The sequence below is a fragment of the Balaenoptera borealis genome, assembly GCF_965194805.1.
Source record: "Balaenoptera borealis genome assembly, chromosome: 16".
NCBI lineage: Eukaryota > Metazoa > Chordata > Mammalia > Artiodactyla > Balaenopteridae > Balaenoptera > Balaenoptera borealis.
This window is the reverse complement of record NC_138872.1, coordinates 15,501,222-15,522,186: the sequence shown is the minus strand read 5'-3', so window position 1 is coordinate 15,522,186 and position 20,965 is coordinate 15,501,222. Positions and strand designations below refer to the sequence as shown.

The 20,965-nt window shown below is 48.1% G+C and overlaps 1 protein-coding gene across 3 annotated transcripts in view; it reads left to right on the top strand.

The window, feature by feature from the left end:
* The first annotated feature begins 11,905 nt into the window (after positions 1 to 11,905).
* Positions 11,906 to 20,965, top strand: part of SYS1 (SYS1 golgi trafficking protein) — a 33,491-nt gene continuing 24,431 nt past the window's right edge. Inside the window, exons 1-4 of one of the 3 annotated variants that reach the window (XM_082359833.1) lie at positions 11,906 to 12,043; positions 12,261 to 12,502; positions 13,845 to 13,912; positions 15,066 to 16,299. In XM_082359833.1, the coding sequence (XP_082215959.1) occupies positions 12,341 to 12,502; positions 13,845 to 13,912; positions 15,066 to 15,306 (471 nt within the window). In that variant the 5' untranslated portion in view covers positions 11,906 to 12,043; positions 12,261 to 12,340 and the 3' untranslated portion in view covers positions 15,307 to 16,299. Of the gene's footprint in view, positions 12,044 to 12,239; positions 12,503 to 13,844; positions 13,913 to 15,065; positions 16,300 to 20,965 lie in introns of those variants that run through there. The other 2 variants (XM_082359834.1, XM_082359835.1) reach the window with 2 other exon arrangements.

Genomic DNA, 20,965 nt, shown 5'->3' with positions numbered 1-20,965 from the left:
CTTTGCGAGCCAGATGGTCTCTGTCACGATTATTCAAACTCTAGCGCTGCAGCTCAAAGGCAGCCTTAAATATTAATACTTAAAAGAAGGACAGTGGCTGTGTCCTGATAAAACACTATTATGGACTCTGAAATTTGAATTTCATATAATTTTCACGTGTCACGAGATAGCATTCTTCTTTTGATTTTTTTTTTTCCCCAACCATTTAAAGATGTAAAACTATTCTTACTGGGCTGAACACAAACAAGCTGCAGAGCAGACTTTTTGGTCTTAGGGTGGCCGACCTCTGTTTTAAGGGATTTGTTTTCCAGATTTTGAATTTCTTAAAAAGTTTGATCTCTTTGAGAACTGGTGGACAAGTTTATCTTAATTCTGAGATCTGCTCCCACCCTTTGTAAAAGATAGCTTCATGTTCTCCTTATCCCCTGAATATCCTCCTTACAGCGTGTATGTGTGTGTGGGTGGGGGAGAGGTTTGGTAAAATTCTCTGAGGCCCCAAGTACAAGTACTGTTGGAATTATTAGGGGGGAGTATCCTATGACAATCAATCAAAGTGCCCAAAGCCCTCTTCCATCCCTTAATTATTATCAAAGGATGAAAATCTTTTGAGGCAGAGAGCCTTGACAGAAAAGCAAGCTTCCAACCCAGATCATGTTTTTCCCTACAGGTTTAAAAGTGAGCAATTATTTTCAGCTCTTCTCAATACTCTTCCTTAGGATTTGGAAATAAACTGAGAAAATAAATGAATTTCAGGTCAGAATAAGAAATCCTTTTGCAAGTCAGATGGTTTTTGCAATCCTTGATTTCCACAAAATGGAAGGCGGGTCTAATCGAGTTGTCAGTAGATAGATCATTAAAAATAATTTTTGATGATAGGTCACTATGCAATTTCAGTTATCTGTCCCCACATCCTGTAACAACACTCCTTTTGTTCCCATCAACTTCATTAACTGAAGAAGGTTTCTCAGCACTTACAGCCAGCCCTGTGCTGGTAAATGTGTAACAATAGGTTGGGGGAGGCGGGTAGTGCTAATTTGTACCATTTGCCAATTTCTGTGGTGTAAATACTCCCCCAGGGCTGATTTCAAGCTACCAATGTGATGTCACTGAATGCAGAGTTGGTTAGAGATGAGCAGTATTTCTACCACACAGACACAGTAGTTGCAGATAATATCAAGAGCATAGATAACAGTAAAATGTAGGGAAATAATTAGTAAGTGATGAGTTTTGAGTACTTATTTCCGTTGTTTTAAATACAGTTCATTTAACTGTAAGTTTATATAATTTAATTTTTAGTAATCATTATGTGTTACAACTACCCACAAAATTTCCCCAAATTGAACCAGTACAAGCTGGCTTTGGCACACCACTGTTTGACAGCAAGAAAAAAAGAAAAATGGGCATAAAATTATTGCTAAAAACCTATCTCATTCTAGCACAAGCAATATTCATTCACGGATATGTGACTCATGGAGGGGGGGACCTTACTTTTTCTGCTTAATAATTATCTAAGTTTGTAGGACAGGTTTCACAAGTGTATACATATGTCAAACGGTATGCTTTAAATACATGTCGTTTATTTTATGTCAGTTATATCTCTATAAACAGTTAAAATTTTTGTAAAACGTTTTTTTGAATTTTATTTTATTTATTTTTTATACAGCAGGTTCTTATTAGTTATCCATTTTATACATATTAGTGTATACATGTCAATCCCAATCTCCCAATTCATCACACCACCATCACCACCACCCCCCGCCACTTTCCCCCCTTGGTGTCCATACGTTTGTTCTCTACATCTGTGGCTCAATTTCTGCCCTGCAAACCAGTTCATCTGTACCATTTTTCTAGGTTCCACATATATGCGTTAATATATGATATTTGTTTTTCTCTTTCTGACTTACTTCACTCTGTATGACAGTCTCTAGATCCATCCACGTCTCTACAAATGACCCAATTTCGTTCCTTTTTATGGCTGAGTAATATTCCATTGTATATACGTACCACACCTTCTTTATCCATTCGTCTGTCAATAGGCATTTAGGTTGCTTCCATGACCTGGCTATTGTAAATAGTGCTGCAGTGAACATTGGGGTGCATGTGTCTTTTTGAATTATGGCTTTCTCTGGGTATATGCCCAGTAGTGGGATTGCTGGGTTGTATGGTAGTTCTATTTTTAGTTTTTTAAGGAACCTCCATACTATTCTCCATAGTGGCTGTATCAATTTACATTCCCACCAACAGTGCAAGAGGGTTCCCTTTTCTCCACATCCTCTCCAGCATTTGTTGTTTGTAGATTTTCTGATGATGCCCATTCTACATAGTTTTTCAATAATCATTAGCGAGTAACTAGCAGAAAGGATTGAGGAGTGCTAAGTTGAGACTGTTAGTGGAAGCTCTTCTATAAATCTATCCTAACCTTCTGAAATTAAGAAATTAATCTCAGCTAACCATCAAAAAAAAAAAAAAGAAAGAAAGAAAGAAATTAATCTCTGCTTGTCCAAGTTCTGAGAATCTCTCTGAAGGCATCCAACATGTTTGAATGTAGTTATTTGTGAATTTGTGGGATTTTAAACTGTGCTCCTTGAATTGGGGATAAAAGTACGTGGATGGTCCCTACTTCTGTTCGGTATGTGTCTCTATGTAAAGTTTTCTGGGGCATAAAATTTGAGTCTCTCTTCAGATCCACAAAGAAGTCCTGACTCCCGAAGAGTTAAAAACAACTTGACCGGACCCTGGGCCCCTTTAAAAAGTTCTAATAGGTTTTTTCTTGGCTCTCACAAAACAAAGTGCAGTAGTCCAAGGTTTGTAGAACTGAACTGAAGTCTCCAATTCCCTGCACCAGACTGAGACGCCAAGCTCAAGAAGCTATGACCAATCCTGTCCTTAATGACCCACCTCCAAGGCCTCCTCCTCCAGGAAGCCTTTGCAAATCCCTCATTCTTTCCTTCTACCTCTCATCCCTCCTTCCCCTGAGATAACTTGTATTTCATCTGTCCCTCTCCTTTGGCAGACATCCCTTTCTCACTCGTGTTAGAGTTAGAAATTAAGATCCCAGGCTTCAGGGTCAGAAAGATCTGGGCTGTAATCCTGGATGTGTGACCTGGGGCAGGATACTTTACCTCTCTGTGTCACAGTTTCCTCATTTGTAACTTGGGAGTTGTTATACTTCCCATATCATGAGTGTTGAGAGTATGGTTCTTAGCACATACCTTGCACATAGATCTTACCTGTTGTTATGATAACAGAGGTCTACCTGTGAGAGTCTCGAGTTGGGAAGCTCCCTCCCCAACAGGTCTTCACACACAGTAAACAACGGAATCATGTCACTATTTTCAGAATATCTGAGAAAGTGAGTCCTGGGGCCTTCTCTCTCCCAGAATGGCACCAACCCTCTCTGGTCTTCTTTGCTCCATGCAAATCTCTCTTCAGCTCCGGATAATGACAACCTGGGGTTTCCAGAGGCTGTGGGATGTCCAGCCACTGCCTTGCATAACCACAGAAACTGGGAACACTGGGCTCAGAAGGATTCTCCCAGTCCATTCAATCCAACAGCACTCCCATTGTGAGACAGGCAAACCAAGGCCCACACAGTGAGTCAGCATCCACAAGGTATTTTAAAGAATTCTCAAAACAGCCCTCCCCTCTTTCAGTCACTCTTTTTTCCTTGCTTTTCTTTACTTTTTTTGTCATAACACTTCTCTTACTTGACATCATATATTGATCCTTTTTCTTGTTTATCATCCACTTCAACTCCAGACATAAGCTTCACAAGAGCAGGGATATTGTCTTGTCCACGGAGAGATTCCTAGCACCTTGCCCAAGATCTGGCACAAGTGGATATTCGGTGACTCTTTGTTCTTTGCTAGTGGATAAATGCCATTTGAATGTTTTTCCGTAGGGGCTCAGACATAGAAATTCATTCATTTGGTCATTTATGTAATAAACGTTTTTTTCTTTTCTTTTTTTTTTTGGCTGCGTTGGGTCTTCGTTGCTGCGCGCAGGCTTTCTCTAGTTGTGGCGAGCAGAGGCTATTCTTTGTTGCGGTGCATGGCCTTCTCATTGCGGTGGCTTCTCTTGTTGCAAAGCACGAGCTCTAGGCGCGCTGGCTTCAGTAGTTGTGGCACGCGGGCTTAGTTGCTCCGTGGCGTGTGGGATCTTCCCGGACCAGGGCTCGAACCCGTGTCCCCTGCATTGGCAGGCAGATTCTTTACCACTGCGCTACCAGGGAAGTCCTGTAATAAACATTTGATGAACATCTATGTGAGAGGCCTTTTGAAAAACCATGGTGGATGAGACCCCATCCCTGCTCTTAAGCAGCTCCCTGATTAGTTAACAGTAGCTATCAGGGGCCAAGAACATACTATATGCCAAGCTCAGGGCTGGCAACTTTATATGCATCTTCTCTGTGTTAGTGCAATGCTTCCAAGTGCAGGGAGCAACGTTTCACTCAGGACTCCTTAAGAAAAAAGGGCTGGGGGTTATTAGAGGGATATAGGTGGGCTAAAGACTGAAACTGAGGGCTTCCCTCAGGCCGCGATAGTGAGAGGCCCGCGCACCGCGATGAAGAGAGGCCCCCACTTGCCGCAACTAGAGAAAGCCCTCGCACAGAAACGAAGACCCAACACGCCATAAATAAATAAATAAATAAATAAAATTAAAAAAAAAAAAAAAAGACAAACTGAAAGGAAGATATCAAGAGCTGAGGTGATTCCAGGGGTTGGCAGACTTATCTTCAGCTCTTGAAGCCGGCCTGATCTTTATTTGAGGGTATCTCCTCTTCCTGGATGTGTGCCTCTGTCTCTTTTACTGACTTACTGGCTCTCTATTCTAGTCTGAATTTGGGGGACAGCCAGTCTGATTGGCTTGGCCAGTAGCCTTCATTGTCTCCTAGAGTGAGAGCTTTCAGGTCAGACCACTTCTTGGATTACTAGTGGGCCTAGAGGGTGAACATCATCTAGCTTCTAACATATCCTGAACAGAGGGTTTGTTTAGTTAAAAGGGAAGGTTGAACATCATCCTCACTCTGACTCTGTAAAGTAGTATTACTTCTATTTTACAGATGAGAAAACAGGCTCAGAGAGGAGAAATGACAACAAAGTTGTAACAAAGCTGCCCTGGCTGACCTACAAACCCACCATTGAGAAATACATGCTGATTGCCCCTGAGATTTGGGAGTTGTTTGTTACGCAGCAACAGCTGACTAATACAGGATTGAAATCAGGTTTCATTGATTCTGTCTCACTGTGTTGTCCCACTGAGTTTGCAGCTCTCATTCCTGCTCTCCCCGAAAAAACGTTTTTGAAGTATACTGTCCCCAAGGGAGCAGAGAGGAAGATGCTAGAAAAGAGGTTGAGAGATTGGTCCCTGAGAACCTCCTGCATACTGCTTCCCCTGCAGTCCCCTACTCTGACAGCTAGAGAAAGGCACAGATATTAATAATTCCAACCATTCACAGAGTGCTATGTAGTTCTTCAAAGAGATTTCATCTAGGTTATTGCATCTATACACCCCAAACAGTCCTAGAGGGTAGCCAGGGCTGGTGTTATTATAACCATTTAAAAACAAAAGCTCGGAGAGATGAAGTGAGTTTCCCAGGTTACGAAGATTTCATCTAAACCCAGATCCCTTGGTTTCTAGCCCTGGGCTCTTTCCACAACACCCTATTGCTTCTGAGTCCTTGATAGAGAGCATCCTCTGAGCACTTAGATGTGGTTGGCTTGGTGCCATGTGATTCACACCCGGCAGCGCCAAGGCCAAGGGCTGGAGTGCAGCACACAGAGCAGGGCACTTCCATCCTCAGCCCAACACCTCCCTTCACCAATCATTCAGCTCAGCTTTCCCTTTTCTCCCATCTTTCCTTGTTCCCTTGAGGTCTTTTTCCCCAGGCTCTAGCCACATCTGGTCAAGGCAGAGATAGCACAATTATTTTCTAGATGCCACAGCAATCAGAATCTGCTCTTCGCAAACAGCAAAAGCTATTGGTGCAACAGAAGGTAACAGGGCAGGGAGGTAAAGAACCTCGGTGGAAGCCTGGCTTGGCCATTTGATTTATCACATGGGCGATTTACATCCCATGTCTCGAGTCTGTTTTCTCCTTTAATAAACGAGAATCATTGTGTGATGACATAGGGACTGGTATAAATGCGCTGACACATCCTTGTCCTGGCTAACTCCTCTCATCTTTCAGGGCTACTCCTTTCATAATACTTCCTCAAACAGACCTTCCCCTGAGGCCAAATTATGTTCCTGCCCAAATTCTTTTACATGGCTTCCTTTATCACATTCACTGCAATTTATCTGTATTCAATTATTTCTTGATTTTCCTGCTTTATTGTGTATCTCCCCCGCTAGATAAGAAGATCCCTGAAGGGAGGAACTACGTCTGTTTTGGATACCCATAGGCTAACACAGTGCTTGCTACATAGTAAGCACTCAATAAATATTTGTGGGGACTTCCCTGGCAGTCCAGTAGTTAGGACTCCACGCTTCCACTGCAGGGGGCCTGGGTTTGATCCCTGGTCAGCAAACTAAGATCCCGCAAGCTGTGTGGCACGGCCCACCCCCCAATTTTTTTGTTATTAAAAGAATAATGAATAAATAAATATTTGTGAATGAGTGAATCTGCCCTCCTCTTCCCATCCCTCCCACCTACCCCCACCCAGCCACCCCACTCACCTCCCAGGGGTGTTGTAAGTTGAAAATAAACTGTAAGCCATCAATTCTTGGTCAAGGGTGATGGTGTAACCTCCGTTCCTCCCCCTGTTCACTCAGATCCTGCCACACTGGCCGCCTTGCTCTCCCGTGAATATGCCAATCTCATTCCTGCCTGAGGGCTTTGCACTTGAGTTCCCTCTATCTGGAATATTCTCCCCAGATATCCAGTTGGCTTCATCCTTTGCTTTAGTCAGATCTCTGCTTAAATGCCACCTCTTCCGGGAAGGCTTTGCTGACTGCCATTTCTGAAGTGACACCTCTCACCCTCCATCCTCTACTGCCCCTGTCCCCTGACCCCCATTTCTGTTCATAGTGTTTCTCACTGCTTGATGTTCAATTTTACATTGTTGGTTGACTTGTTTATTGTCTCTCTCCTCCATGAGAAAATAAATTCTAAGAGGGCAGAGATTTTCTCTTTATTCTTTTTTGGCTATGCTGCACGGCTTGCGAGATCTTAGTTCCCCAACCAGGGATTGAACACACGCCCTCAGCAGGGAAATGGCAGAGTCCTAACTGCTGGACTGCCAGGGAATTCCCCCCATTTTATTCATTTCCATCTGTATACTCAGACCGGTGCTTGGCACATAGTAAATGCTGAATGAATATTTATTAAATGAGTGATTGAATGACTGACTGAATGAATGAAGACGAAAAGGAAAGTGAAGAAAACATCTTTTCTTCTTAAAATAAAGCCCTGAATCCTTCAAGGTCAGAGTAAGGAGCAATTTCTAGGGAGGGGCAGAGAGTATAGTACACGGTGGGGTCAGAAAACCTGAAGGGCTGGGGTAACTGTTTCAAAAAATCTCACTTCTCTCCAGAGTGTCTTTGGCCTGGGTAACCAATCCCTGGAAAAGAGTTCTTGATTCAAGAGAAACAACACCCTCTGCTCGGAGGCCCAGCCACCCACTGGAATGCTTGGCATCGTCCATCCTCCACAGAGAGGTGATTTGTAGAAACCACTGACCACTGAGCACAGAACACAGAAAACCAGTTCCTCGACCCCCTCTGGTGTAAAGAAGTGGGAGGCTGGAGTGGAAAGATTAAAGCTCCAGAGGCTTCTTAACTCTGATCATTCCAACTGACAAGACCAACCACACCTCAGCTGTGTACTGAGCTGAGTCACTTCTTTCTCTGAGCCTCAGTTTCTTCATCTGTAAAATGGAGAAAATGTATATATACCCACCTCCCCAGGGCTGTTGGGATGATAAGATCATGTAGTTGAAAGCTCTATGTAAACTGTAAAGTCCAGTGCACTTTCTACTGTGCGCCGGGAAGAGGTTTGTTTGGAGTCAGGCTGACCTGGGTTGGAGTTCAAGCTCTACCACTCACTGGCAGTGTGGTCTTGGGTAAACTGTCCTTTTCCTCAGCCTCAGGCTCTTCATCTATTAAGTAGCACCATTCATTGTACCTACAATTCACAGGCTCGTTTTGGAAATTAAATAAAGATTAAATGGGGACTTCCCTGGCGGTCCAGTGGTTAAGACGCCGGCTCCCAATGCAGGGGGCATGGGTTCCACCCCTGGTTGGGCTGCGCAGCGTGGCCAAAAAAAAAAAAAGAAAAGATTCAATGAGATAATATGTGTCTGGCACACAGTAGGTACTCAACAAATATCCTTCCCTGGAAACAGAGGCACACGCAGGCCTTAAAACAGTGAAGGTAACAAAGGGTTCTCAGTCCAGAGGAAAAAACAAGCAGGCAATGAATGAACTCTCTCTGGTTTCCCTTCTAAGAGAGTGACTCACTGGCCAGAGCCCAGGATGATCACCAATGCAGAGGACAGGCAGCCAAACGCTAGCCTCCCACGTGGAGTTTCCAAAAAATGTAAGCACAGAGTTGCATAACCTGAGACACGTGTCTCCCTTAAGTGTTTTCCTGCAAACCTTCCCTGAAAAAGATCACGGAGCGGAGGCTGTAGGGCAGCCTTGGGGAGGAAGAAGGGAGAAAGGTGGGGGGGATGGGCGGTTGGAGAACTCAGGGGTGGGATGGAATTAGGAAGAGAAGGTACCACATTTACTGAGCTCCTATTACGTGCCAGGTAATAGGAGCTCACTCTGTCTGTTATCTACTTAGATCCTTGCCATAAATCTGAGAGAACAGCTATTACCACTCCCACATTCCAAGGAAAGAAATAATACAGTAATTAATATTGCTAATGTTTACATAACGCTGACTACATATCCGGCAGTGGGACACTGCCCGACACACATTTGATTCTCAGGAAAGCCCATGACATGGGTAATATTCTGACCCCATTTCATAGAGGAGGAGACTCAGAGAGATAAAGTAACTTCCCTAAGATCACCCAGTAAGACAGTAGTAGAGCCAGTGTTCAAAGACAAGAAGGGTTCCAAAGTCCATAGACCTCTAAGAGGGCATTTCCCAAGGGACTTACGGGGATGGATCTAGAAAGTGACTCCAGCAGGAGTTGTCTTTAAGTGCTCACAGTGGGAGCCCAGTGTGAGAGTGACGTCAATGACCAAGTGACCAGAGGCAGTCTCTTCCTCTGCGCCCAGAGGACAGTTTGTCCCAGCTTGTGGCTTTTTGTCATTCTGCCTCTGACGCAAAGTTTAAAATTTCATTCATAAGTTTGAAAACTACAAACTTGGCAGCGTGGGAAAGGCCCTTGGAGATCAGCTATTTTAGTCCAACCCACTCATATTACAGACAGGGGAAGAAAACCCTGAGGCCCAAAGAGAGCCGTGGACATGGCAAGGTCACAGCGCAATTTTCTGTTAGCAGGAGAGTTAGTTTGAGGTCAGTTACAGATCATCTTGTTCTGTAATTATCAAATGCGGATGTACCTCTGAATCACTTGGGGAGCTCTTTACAGATTTCTGTACTTTGCTTCTGGAGATTCAGACTTCGGTTTGCAGCAAGGCTTGGGAATCTGACTGTATATGTTCCTCAGGTGACTCAGATGGCTCAGGGCCATGGACTGCATTTGGAAGTTGGAGTCCAACGAACCTCTTTGATTTTATAGTTTGGGATACTAAGATCCAGCGTGGGACTTGCCCAAGGTCACACGGCAAATCGGCGGGGCCCTAGCACAGGCTTTGTGGTCTGAACCCAAAGCTCATTTTCCTTTTCCAGGCCACCTGTAGTCAAATTCTCAAAATGGGTCACGAAGACTGGCCAAGAGTATTACCGTGGTTTTCCCCAGCTTAGTTTCCTTCTCGTAGCCAAATTAAGACTTGGGACACTGCCCATTTCCGGGGCTTGGAAAGGTAGGAATTCAAGAGCTGAAATTCTACAGGGAAAAGGAAACTGCTGTCTGGCAGGCCCTTGGGGTTTCCCAAAGGCGAGCTCCAGGATCCAGGGATGACTCAGACACCAGCTATCCACCAGCCCCAATGCCTCAGGGCTACCTGCATTTTCCATTTCAGGAGAAAGAGGAGGGAACGCCTTCCTTCTGTGGGAGGAGAAGGGGTGGAGAAGGCCCAGATGTGACTTGAGGGGGCCCAACTCAGGAAGAGACACACCATCTAGCACCTGGAAGAAAGAGGAAGCTGCCTGCCGAAACTAAGTTGAACCTCTCAAGCACTTTTCCTGAGCCTCTCTTCCAACCTCTCCTTAATCCCTCACCCTGAACCACTTAAGCCTAGGGATTCACTGCTCCTTTCCCCCTTCCCACTATCCCACACATATTTCACTTCTTCCTTTCTTTCTTTTTTCTTTTTTAGAATTCTGGAATGGTATCTTGGTGTTTGGAGTCAGGTGTCCTGGGTTTGAATCCCAGCTCAGCTTCCTATGAGCTCTCTGACCTAGGTAGAGTCAGGCCCCACTCTCAGAGCCTCAGTTTCCTCACCTTTAAAGTGGGGGATAATATCTGCCTTCTCTGATGATGATGATGATGATGATGATTTTGGCCATTGTGGGATCTTAGTTCCCCGACCAGGGATCGAACCCAGGCCCTCGGCAGTGAAAGTGCAGAGTCCTAACCATTGGACTGCCAGGGAGCTCCCATACCTTCTCTGATTATGAAGATGAAACAAGATCACATAGATACTTAATAAACAGAAGATGTTTTCTCAGAAGCACTAGATCATGTGAGTCATTAATACACCAGAGAGATTTGGTGAGCTGAAATGATGTGCCTAAAAGAACAGCTGAACTGGAAGTCACCTCAGAAATCTTGTCTAATTACTCATTTCATAAACAGGGAAGCTGAGGTTTAAAGAAGAAAGTGGCTTGCTAATCACACAGCTAGTAGAGCAGGCTAGAAAACCTGGACTCTTTTCCTGGAACCAGTTACTTCCCTTCTTTCCATTCCGGAGAAGGGGAACCTAGGATCAAGGAAATCGGTGGGTTTTGGTCTGCTGAGGCAGGAGTGAAATGACTCATCAATTTGCTGTGGCCCTTTCTCTATTCTTGACTCATTCAGCAAATATTTACTGACTGTCCACACTATTTGGACTCAGAAGAGAAGGCAGAGAGAAACAGCTATGGCGGCAGGCAGCGTTGGGATCTGCTTCCAGGTATGACTTCAGAACCTGGGCTTTTTCCCCCCATTTTAAATACGTATAGATATATAAATATAAATGGATATCCACATGATAAAACACCCACTATTCTGCCTTCTAATACAGTTAGGTTGTGTCTGAGGGCAGGGGCTGTCTCATTCGAACGTGTGCAAATTTTCCTGGCACTCAGTAGGGCACGAAATCAGTGCTGTGGTACTGGAAACACCTGAACTCTAATTCTGACTGCCACTAATTCTATGTCTTCGAGACAGTATATTCCTTTCCTTCTCTGACCCTTAGTTTTACCATCTGTAACCCGGAAACAGTGGCAAAATCATGTGTGGAATTGCTGGCAAGTTCATTTCAAGTTATCCCAGGATTTAACTAGGAGAAAGAAAACGTTGGGAATGTAGGCTGAAAACAGAGTCGACATTATCACCTCGTTAATTCCCAAACATCTTTCCCTCGCCCTTGACCACTCCTCTACCTTCTACCCTAGCCGTCCTCCTTTTCTTGAAGATTTCCCTCTAGAGGGCACGCAAGCTCTACCGTTCTGGTGCCCCACTTCCGTTCGCCTTCATTATTTCTTGTGCGCTTGTGCACACTTCGCTTCCGTGCTTCCCTACCCTCATTTAGGTGGCTCAGCCGAAGACCGCACCCGCTACGCCTGCGCAATATCAGCCCCGCCCCTCCACCGCTGTCCCCGGAAACGCTTCCTTCCTACGCAGCCGCTACAGTCGCAGCAGCAGCTGGAGCTTTGCCTCTCTAGGCCGGTAGGGCCTCTCCTCCATGGTCCTGCCTGTCAGCACCGTTTCGGGGGCCAGTCGGTGAGGCTGGAAGCTTCGATCCTCGAGTCCGTCACCCGGTGAGTGAACCCCACAGGAGCTCGAGTACGAGCGGGGCCCGAGCAGCTGCTGGAACGGGCAGGATTTCCCCTCACTCCGGGAATGGGTCTGTCCGCCCCGGCCTCCCCCCCACTCCCGGAATGGGCTCGCCCCCTCGGTCCCAGTCCCTCCTCCCGGACGGGGCGACGTTGCCATGGTGACGGCCGGCGGGCTGAGGCCCGGCGTGTGTCCTCTCAGGTGCCGGGGCGGCCCGGGGCCCATGGCGCGGCGGTGGCGCTGACCCAGGCCCGGGCGGCGGCCGGGCCCCGCGGGCCGGCATGGCGGGCCAGTTCCGCAGCTACGTGTGGGACCCGTTGCTGATCCTGTCGCAGATCGTCCTCATGCAGACCGTGTATTACGGCTCGCTGGGCCTGTGGCTGGCGCTGGTGGACGGGCTGGTGCGCAGCAGCCCCTCGCTGGACCAGATGTTCGACGCCGAGGTATGGTCCCCGGGCCGGCGCGGGCGGCGTCTCGGCCTCACGGGGGGGTCTGACACTACTGGGCTCTAGACCTGGCTGGGCCACCTTCTCGCTTTGTGGCCCTGGGAAAGGGATATCACCTTTCTGAGCCTCGGCTGCCCTATCCATAAAGTGGAATGACAGGGAGGCAGATTAGTACAAAGGAAGGGGCCTGCGTTCCAGGCAACCTGATACATCTCCTTTCTGACACTGAAAAAGTGACTTCACTTCTCTGAGCCCCAGATTCTCGGGTGCCAAATTGGGGACGGTGGGATGGATAAAAGAGCATTCACGGAGTATAATGGGAACTTCCTGGACTTTGGAGTCAGGCCTCTAAGTTCCATGTACTAGTTGTGTGACCTGGGGCGAGTGTTGTCATCTCTCTGAACCTCAGTTTTCCTGTCTGCAAAATCATGAGACCGCTGGCATAGAGGTCGTGGACTGCAGTACAAAGAGCCTGGCTTTGGATTCAGAAATGCTTAGTGTCCAATGTAGTCTGAAACATACCAGCTGTGGGATTTTGGGCAAGTTGCTTTATCTTTCTGAGCCTGTTTCCTCTTCTGGAATAGAGTAATCCTCAGCAAAATGTTATGAGGGCCAGAGGGGCCTAGGAGTAAGAAAGTGCCTTATAAAGTGTAATGGGAGGGTGGAGAGGTGTTTTGCTTCAGAGAGGCAGCTGTGGTATATGGTAATAAGCACAGTTCTTGGAGCCAGGAGATCTGGGATGGAATCTTTCCTCCTACTGCTTATTCTTTATGTAGCCCTTGGGCAAGTTATTATCCAAAAAGAGGTAATAATAAGCAAGTTATTATGCAAACAGAGGTAACAACAACAACAATAACAACTTTATGAGGTTGTTGTGAGGATAATATGAGATAATGAATGTCAAGGCCTTTGAAAGCTGAAAGTGTGCAGATGTTTGGTATTGGATAGTACCGTATGGACAGTGGTGGAGGTCGCTCACCCACCAGGTGCCTAGTAGTACCTTCTTAGGAGCCTTGCTGAACCCCGTTCTAACTCTTTTGCTGTTTATTTACCCTGTCACTTTGGGCAAGTGACTTAACTTCTTTGAATTTTTATTCCTCCTTTGTAAAATGAGGATAATGATCCCTTCCCAGCTGCTGTGAGGGGTCAGATGAGATACAGTGGTGGATGTCTGTAAAAGCAGCTTGGTGGAAATAGGCTGCCATACAGATGAAGAGGCCTATTGGCTTCTGTGGTCCTGGAATGATGTTTGTTCCTGAGGGGGGCTGCTGGGGTCCTGGAGCCTGGGGCTCTGCCAGGTCACTTCTCCAGCATATTTCCATTTGTGATTCCCCCTCAGATCCTGGGCTTTTCCACCCCTCCAGGCCGGCTCTCCACGATGTCCTTCGTCCTCAACGCCCTCACCTGGTGAGTATCACCAGTTTTGCTATCCAGCTTTTGGGGTCTTTGCACTGGAACTAACTTACTAAATTCGGACATGAAACAGGCTGGCACTTGTTCCTGGGCAGTGGTGGATTAAAATGGGTGGCAGAGGCCAGTTCTGGGACTGGCTCCACTATAGGGTTTCTTTGATCGCTGTTTTGACTTAGCTGGAAAGCTCTTATGTCACTCTGTGCATGCTGCCTTGGGACAGCTTTCATCTCAGATCACTTCCCTGATGTGGAATCAGATGAGGAAAGGATTGGACTGGGAGTCAGTCTATTCTTGGCCCATGTGCCATTGGCCAAGTTCCTTCCCTTCTCTCTAGGCCTTGGGTCCTCATCTGTACCCTGAGGGCTTTGACTGAGAGGTGGTTTAGGGAAGTGATTAAGAGCTTAGGCTCTGGAAGCCGACTCACTTGGCTTTGACTCTCAGCTTTACCACTAGTCTAGTGACTGTGGACAGGTTAATCTGTCTAAGCCCCAGTTTCCTCATCAGTAAAATCAGGCTAATAATATTACCCACCTCATAGTGGTAAGGGTTACATGAGTTAATTCACAGGACGTACTTAGAACGATGCCTTTCACATTACTGTTCTTGACCTTACACTGGAGGTTGAAAACTGGTGGGGTGACTTTGACCTGAATTTGGCTCCCAGATATGTTCTTTTTGGCTTACACACTTGTCAACCCATGCAGGGTGTTTAAGACTTTTTTCACTTAGTTGAAAATCAGGATATTTTACGTTAAAAATACAGATTTCTGGCTTCTCTTAAAAAATGGGATGATCGATTGATTCCAGGCCAACATTCTAGCATGGTGACTTGCCTAGCTGCAGGCCCCACTTTAGATGAAACATGTATGCTTCATGCTGCCACAATCCCGACCAATCTCTAGGATCCCTTTGAGTGGCAGCTGCATTGATCATCAAGCTCGTACTTTTTCCTTCTCCCCAGCCTGATCCACTCTCAGCATCACCTGCCAGGTTCCTCTGGGCATCTGATAATGTAACCCCTGCCTCCCACTTCTCTCGCTTGCTTCTGACCACTATGCTGTCATCCTGATTGTCCCTGCTCCCCCAAATAACCTAATCTAAGGCCAGGACAACCCAGTGACAACTCACTGCTGTCCTCTCCCCACAGTGCCCTGGGCTTGCTGTACTTCATCCGGCGAGGGAAGCAGTGTCTGGATTTCACTGTCACTGTCCATTTCTTTCACCTCCTGGGCTGCTGGTTCTACAGCTCCCGTTTCCCCTCGGCGCTGACCTGGTGGCTGGTCCAGGCCGTGTGCATTGCACTCATGGCTGTCATCGGGGAGTACCTGTGCATGCGGTCGGAGCTCAAGGAGATCCCCCTCAACTCAGCCCCGAAGTCCAGTGTCTAGAGTCGGGTCCTTTGGACACCCAGCTGGGCACTTGACACCTTGGGCTGCTCCAACTGTCCAGATGAGGTCCAGCCCAGGCCTGAGAGGAACCCGGGAAATGTGAAGTCTCTGTTGGTGTGGGAGAGAGAGTGAGGCCCCGTCAAGAAGGCAGGTAGCAGGCAGGATCACAGCTGCAAGAGCGGCCTCTGTCCACTGAAGCCTTGGTATCTGGGAGGTCGGCAAGGGGGACCTCTTTCAGGGTAATAACAGAATCAGAACCATGTCACTCTTGAGCCACCATACCTGTCACCAGCCTGTTATTTTAAAAAGGAAAAAATAATAATAATCAAGGATATCTGATCACAGTGAACCACTCTTCTAGCCATCTGTCTTACCTCCCTGGGACAGCTGTTAGCTTTGCCATGCTGCTGAACTGCAGCCATTCTGTTTGGAGCAACACTTGGTTTCTGGATCCAGAGCCACAGAAAGAGATGTAGGCGCAAAGTAGCAGGCTGCTGTCAGGGAGAGGACCGCAGGTGGAGGCATCAAGCAGAAAGAAAACGCACAACCTGTGTCCTGCAACACACACGTGTGTGGACACCAATGAACCCGTGACTGACTTTCTTCCGGTTCTCTCTACTGGGTCTCCACCCTGCTGCCAGCTTTCAACATAGCAGGCCGTAGGACCCAGAGAAGGATCTTAGCGTCACTCCCCATCTAACCCTCGAACTAGAGTCACTGCCTGTTCTCTAGGAATGACCGGGCATCCCAGCTCCCACTGGACCTCCGTTCTGGCAATAGTTCCCTTTTCCTGCCTTGTTTGGAATTACACAGTGGGAAGGGTACAGTGGGCGCCCAGACACAGGAAGCCCAGCCTTCCAGCTTGAGGTGCACTTGATAGTGCCGAGGGAGATAGGAATCTGCTACTAAGATTTTTCTTTGGGGTGGAGTGTCCTCCGTGAGGGGCTTACAGCTGCCCTTCCTGTGTACATAAATACAGTATTTTCCACGGTTCTGCCTGTGCTTATTTTGTAATGCTGTGCTCGGGACTGGGAGAGATCAGCATAGCCCAACATTCTTTATAGCCAGGAGCTATAAAGAATGATTAGGCCACCTTCTTTTTTTCCTGAACCCGAGTATTCCTCCAACTGGTTAAAACACTTAAGTGCCGGGGACACCTGTGTCCCACCCCCGCCTGCGGCCTTCTCCGCCACGCCTTGGGTGAACTGCCATGACTCTCAGGGTACCTTTCCCATTTGCCAGGGACTTCTGAACGTGCCCAGTGGAATGCACTGGTCTAGACCCATTTCTGCCTGGAAACCATTGCTGCTCCCCTTTGGGTCCTCCAGAGCCTGCCTGAGAAAGCTGGCAGTGTTCAGCTTTCAGTGTTAGGGCTACACACTTGGGAACTTCTGCCATCTCCCCAGGAAGCCTTTCTAGCCTCCTGGCTCCCAGCCCTGCAGAATAGGAAGTTGAGGCCGACAGGATGAAGGTTTAAGAGTGAACGTGCCTGGGCAGAGGCTGGGAAAATGCTCGGGTGAGGCACCTCAGTAACTCAGGGCACTCTAGCCAAGCTTGGAGGAAGGTTGTTAATGGGATTCTAATCCTGGCTGTGGGGTCCAGGAGGTATGACCAGCTGAAATGGCTTCCCCTGGGTGGATGGATTTCCCCCCAGACACCCCAGACTCTAAAGGCAGGTGACTAACTTTATTTTGAGGAAAGCCTCAGAGCGCTCACATCATGTGGCCGCAGCCTCCTGTGGCCAGCTCTGGCGGTGGTAGCTCCAGCTGTGTTGGCACACCTCTTTGGGAGTTTCCCACAAAGGCTGGTGCCGTCCTTCTGCACATCTTCAATGACGGATCTCTGCCCCTTGAGTGTCAGTTGGATTTATGAAAACTGCCAAAGGTCAGGGGAGCCAAGGTGGGGTTTTTTTGTTTTTTAATAATATCATGACTAAGCTGAATGACAGTTGGGGGTCAAAAATATGTGAGTTTCCTGAGATTTTTATGAATTCTAAAGTGACAAAGCAGTGTCTGGAGGCAAGTTCCAGAGAGGACTGGGCAACGGAAGTAATAAATAACATCCACTGAGTGCTTCATAAAGAGATGCCCAGCAGTAGACTAGTGCTCTACATCTCCTTGCTCACTTAATCTTCACAACAACCCTCTGAAGTAGGAAATAGCATCATCTGTATCTTACAGATGAGGAAACTGTAAGGAACTTGCCCAAGGTTACACGTTAGGAGCTGGCAGGCAGAGCCAGGATTTGGGTTCCGGTAGTGACATTAATAAACTAATTCTGAAGACATTAATAGTTAAAGATGTTTAAGTTCTTATTGGTTAAACAATCTGCACCTTATAATCATACTTTCTCATCCTACTGTATTGTTTTAAATACTAAGGATGTAAAAAGCTTTATAAATATTACTTGCTTTCCAAGAAAAACTGATAGGCAGCACATTAAATATGGCCACAGATTTCCAAGTGAACATAGGAATGTTGGAAATATTTTTATTTCCAAAGGATAAAGGAAAGTACCTAGATCAGAAAATTACCTCCACCCTACCACTGAGTTGGTATAGCTCTTGACTTTCTAGGGGTCTGACGTCTAGACCCCCTCCGCCCCCCGCCCCATCCCGTCCACTACCTGAACTCGGGCCATTTGGAGAGACAAGTGGAGACTAGTGCATAGCCGGTGCTCAGAATGGTTTATAACCCGCAAGATGGACGGGAAAGGAGAAAGGGATATCTAGCTCAGAGGGTGCCTCTAACCCCTAGTTCTAGGCAGGCCTGTCCAGATCAGAGCCAAATGGGGGCCAGAATGGCAGCCAGCAGGCACCAGTGAGGCGGGAAGCTCCAGGTCCCCGTGAGTCTTATGTGAGGCACGGCTCAAACAGGTTAGGTTCCCCTGGAAGCAGAGCCTTAGACTCTCTTCAGCAACTCCCAGATCAGGGTAGCTTCCTTTTCGCAGTCCCTGGGGGCAGTCAGCCTGTAGCCCAGGGACTGGGGGAGGAGAGGCCAGTTCCGGGCACAAGAGAGGTTCTTTGTGGACAGGGAATTAGAAGCTACTGCCTGCTTGAGGTTTTCTGTAGGAAAGCAGCAAAGGATGGTGGAACAACATTGAAACAAGGGGAGTAGAGGGAGCTGAGAGTTTTAATCCCTGACCTGCCTACCTGGCCAAGCCAGGGAGAATTCTCGGGGTCCAATGTTAGAAGGCTTTAGAGAGCTGCAATGGAGTGCAAGGTTAAGTCCTGGAGTCCCATTACCAGCTGTGAGACCTTGGATAAGCTACTTAACCTTCCCTGGGTTGAACTCCCCTGAGTTTTTGTGAGGATTCAGTGAGATGTCATAATGTAAAGCACTTAGTGCTGTGCCTGACGTATAAAAAAGTGATCCATGAATCTAAGCAGTTAGAATTATGGGACCACCGCCCCCTTCCCGTTTTACAGAGGAGATATCTTTCTTCAAAGCCTCAGCTGTTAGATGGGGGACAGGCTTGCCCATGACCTAGGTACACCCACCAAGTATTGAGCTCCTATGTGCCATGCACTGTAAAGTGATTTATGTTTCTAACTTAATCCAATGAGATAGGCACCACCGTTTTCCCCATTTTGCAGACAATGAAACTGAGGCTTAGGAGTAAACAGCTTTCCCCAGCATCAAACAGCTCATAAGAAGCTAGGCCTGTCTGCCTCAGCCACCTCATCCCCATTCATATTCCAATCATGTTTAAGTGGTACATGGCCCAGATTGGGAGAGGGACAGCCTCCGGGATGCAGATGCTATTTTGTGAATGTGAACATAAGATTGGCTTTTTAAACAAGCAGCTAGTTCCCTAAAGGTGGGCAGTTAGGCGCTGCTCATAAGTGAGAAACAGGGCAAGTACTGGCTTTATTACAGCAAGGAGCCCTGGAAAAAAGGCCGAACGTTCAACGTCCCACAAACTGGTTTCAACTACGTCAAGCCTGATTTGCCCAAAGCCCTCTGGAATGGCTATTAGTATCCCTCTTTTAATAAACAGGTGGAATAGGCTCCGAGAGGTCATGTGACTTGTTAAAATTCAAACATTAAAGATTTTCCCCCAGTTAACTGTTAGGGAGCCGTTTCTCCTGCGGTCTCTTATCCCTGAGATGACGGGTTGCAGCATCCTGCCCAAATCAGGATCTGACTGAGACCTGAAGAGGGGCCTCAGGTTGAAGTGGTTAAACACTGGGAGAATGGTAGTGGGGAGACCCTAGTTCTGGGATTATGGGAGGCAGGTTGCCTGAGCCCAAATGCCGGCAGGTTGAAGGGATAAGGCTGGAAGGAGTGCACTGCTGGGAGTCATTCACACGCATGAGGCCTGCATCCTTGCTTCCCCAGCGGCACCCCGGCCACGCTGGGTCCCAGCCTAGGCACACAGGCTTCTGTCTGCTCACTTGATGGCATTGCCCGTGGGCAGCTGGGGCCCAGCTCTGGCTCCCAATTGGGCAAAGCAGGAGTTGCCAATCTCGCCTAGGCTCAGGCCATTCGGGCCCCCATTTGGGGCTCCCCGGGGAAGGTTCCCATGAAGACTAGTGCATGCCCCCCCCCCCCCCCCCCCCCGCCACACACACACAGGGTTTGGTTTTTTGTTTGGGAGCGCGCTGCCCTAATCGCCCGCTGATAGAGCACGCTGGACAGAAGTTTACTTGAAGGTTGATGGGACGGAAGGTGCTTGGGAGGAAAGATCGAATAGAAGGTTGATGTGATTGATGATGCCCAGCAAGGGAACCGAAATGGAGACTACCCAGGAAATGGGCTGGATTGCAAGCTTAGCGGGAAGACAGCTTGAAGTGAAGGTTATGGGAGTGGAGTTTGCGCGGAGGGGCTGGGCAGGATGCTCCGGACGGGAGCGCCGCGCCTGGGTGGCCGCAGGTAGGGAGCGCGCTGCGGGGGCGTTAGGTCGCCATTCCGAGGCTGAGCAGTGCGGTGCAGAGCGGTCCAGCGCCAGGCCCCGCTCAGGCTGTTCTCGCGGCCCGGTTTCCGCTGGCGGCCGCCTGGCGGATGCTCAGTCACGGTGCTGAGCCCCAGTGGAGAGGAGGGGTGCGAGCCGGCCGCCTTCGCGGGAGCCTTTCTCATCCTTCTCTCTCCCTCCCGATCTGAGGATCTCCATCATTGCCCTGGCTCCCTGGGAGTGAGGGTGGAGGGCTCTGCGCCCCCCGATGGCTCTGCTGCTCTCCCGAGGGCGCCCGCTGCACACAGCCTGTCTCCAGGGGAATACGGAGGATCAGGATCATAGTGTTCGTCCAGAGAAAGCCTGGGCCCCCTCTGTTTTCCTCTCCCCACCTGCATATTCAGGGCCCTGTGGCTCCTACCGACAGAGGGTGACCCCGACCGGACTTAGGGTTGGAGGATGGACGTGCTTTGTCACACGGGAGCAGCAGGACGAAGTACCGATTCCCTGCCTGACTCGGTGCTTTCCGTGACCCAGGCGGGGCACATTTCACATTTCCGGCTGGCATTTATTGACACCGGAGCCGTGATCATCAGCGCGCAATGCACGTGCGTGACGGGCTGGATGCTGCGTTGCACCTTCCCCTTCTTCGGGAAATGGAACGGGGAGCAGCCAGGAGACCTAGATTAGAGTTCTTGCTGTGCCACTTCCCAGCGGCGTGAGCCTGCGCAAGCCCTTCCCTTCTCAGCGCCGCCGTGGTTTCCTC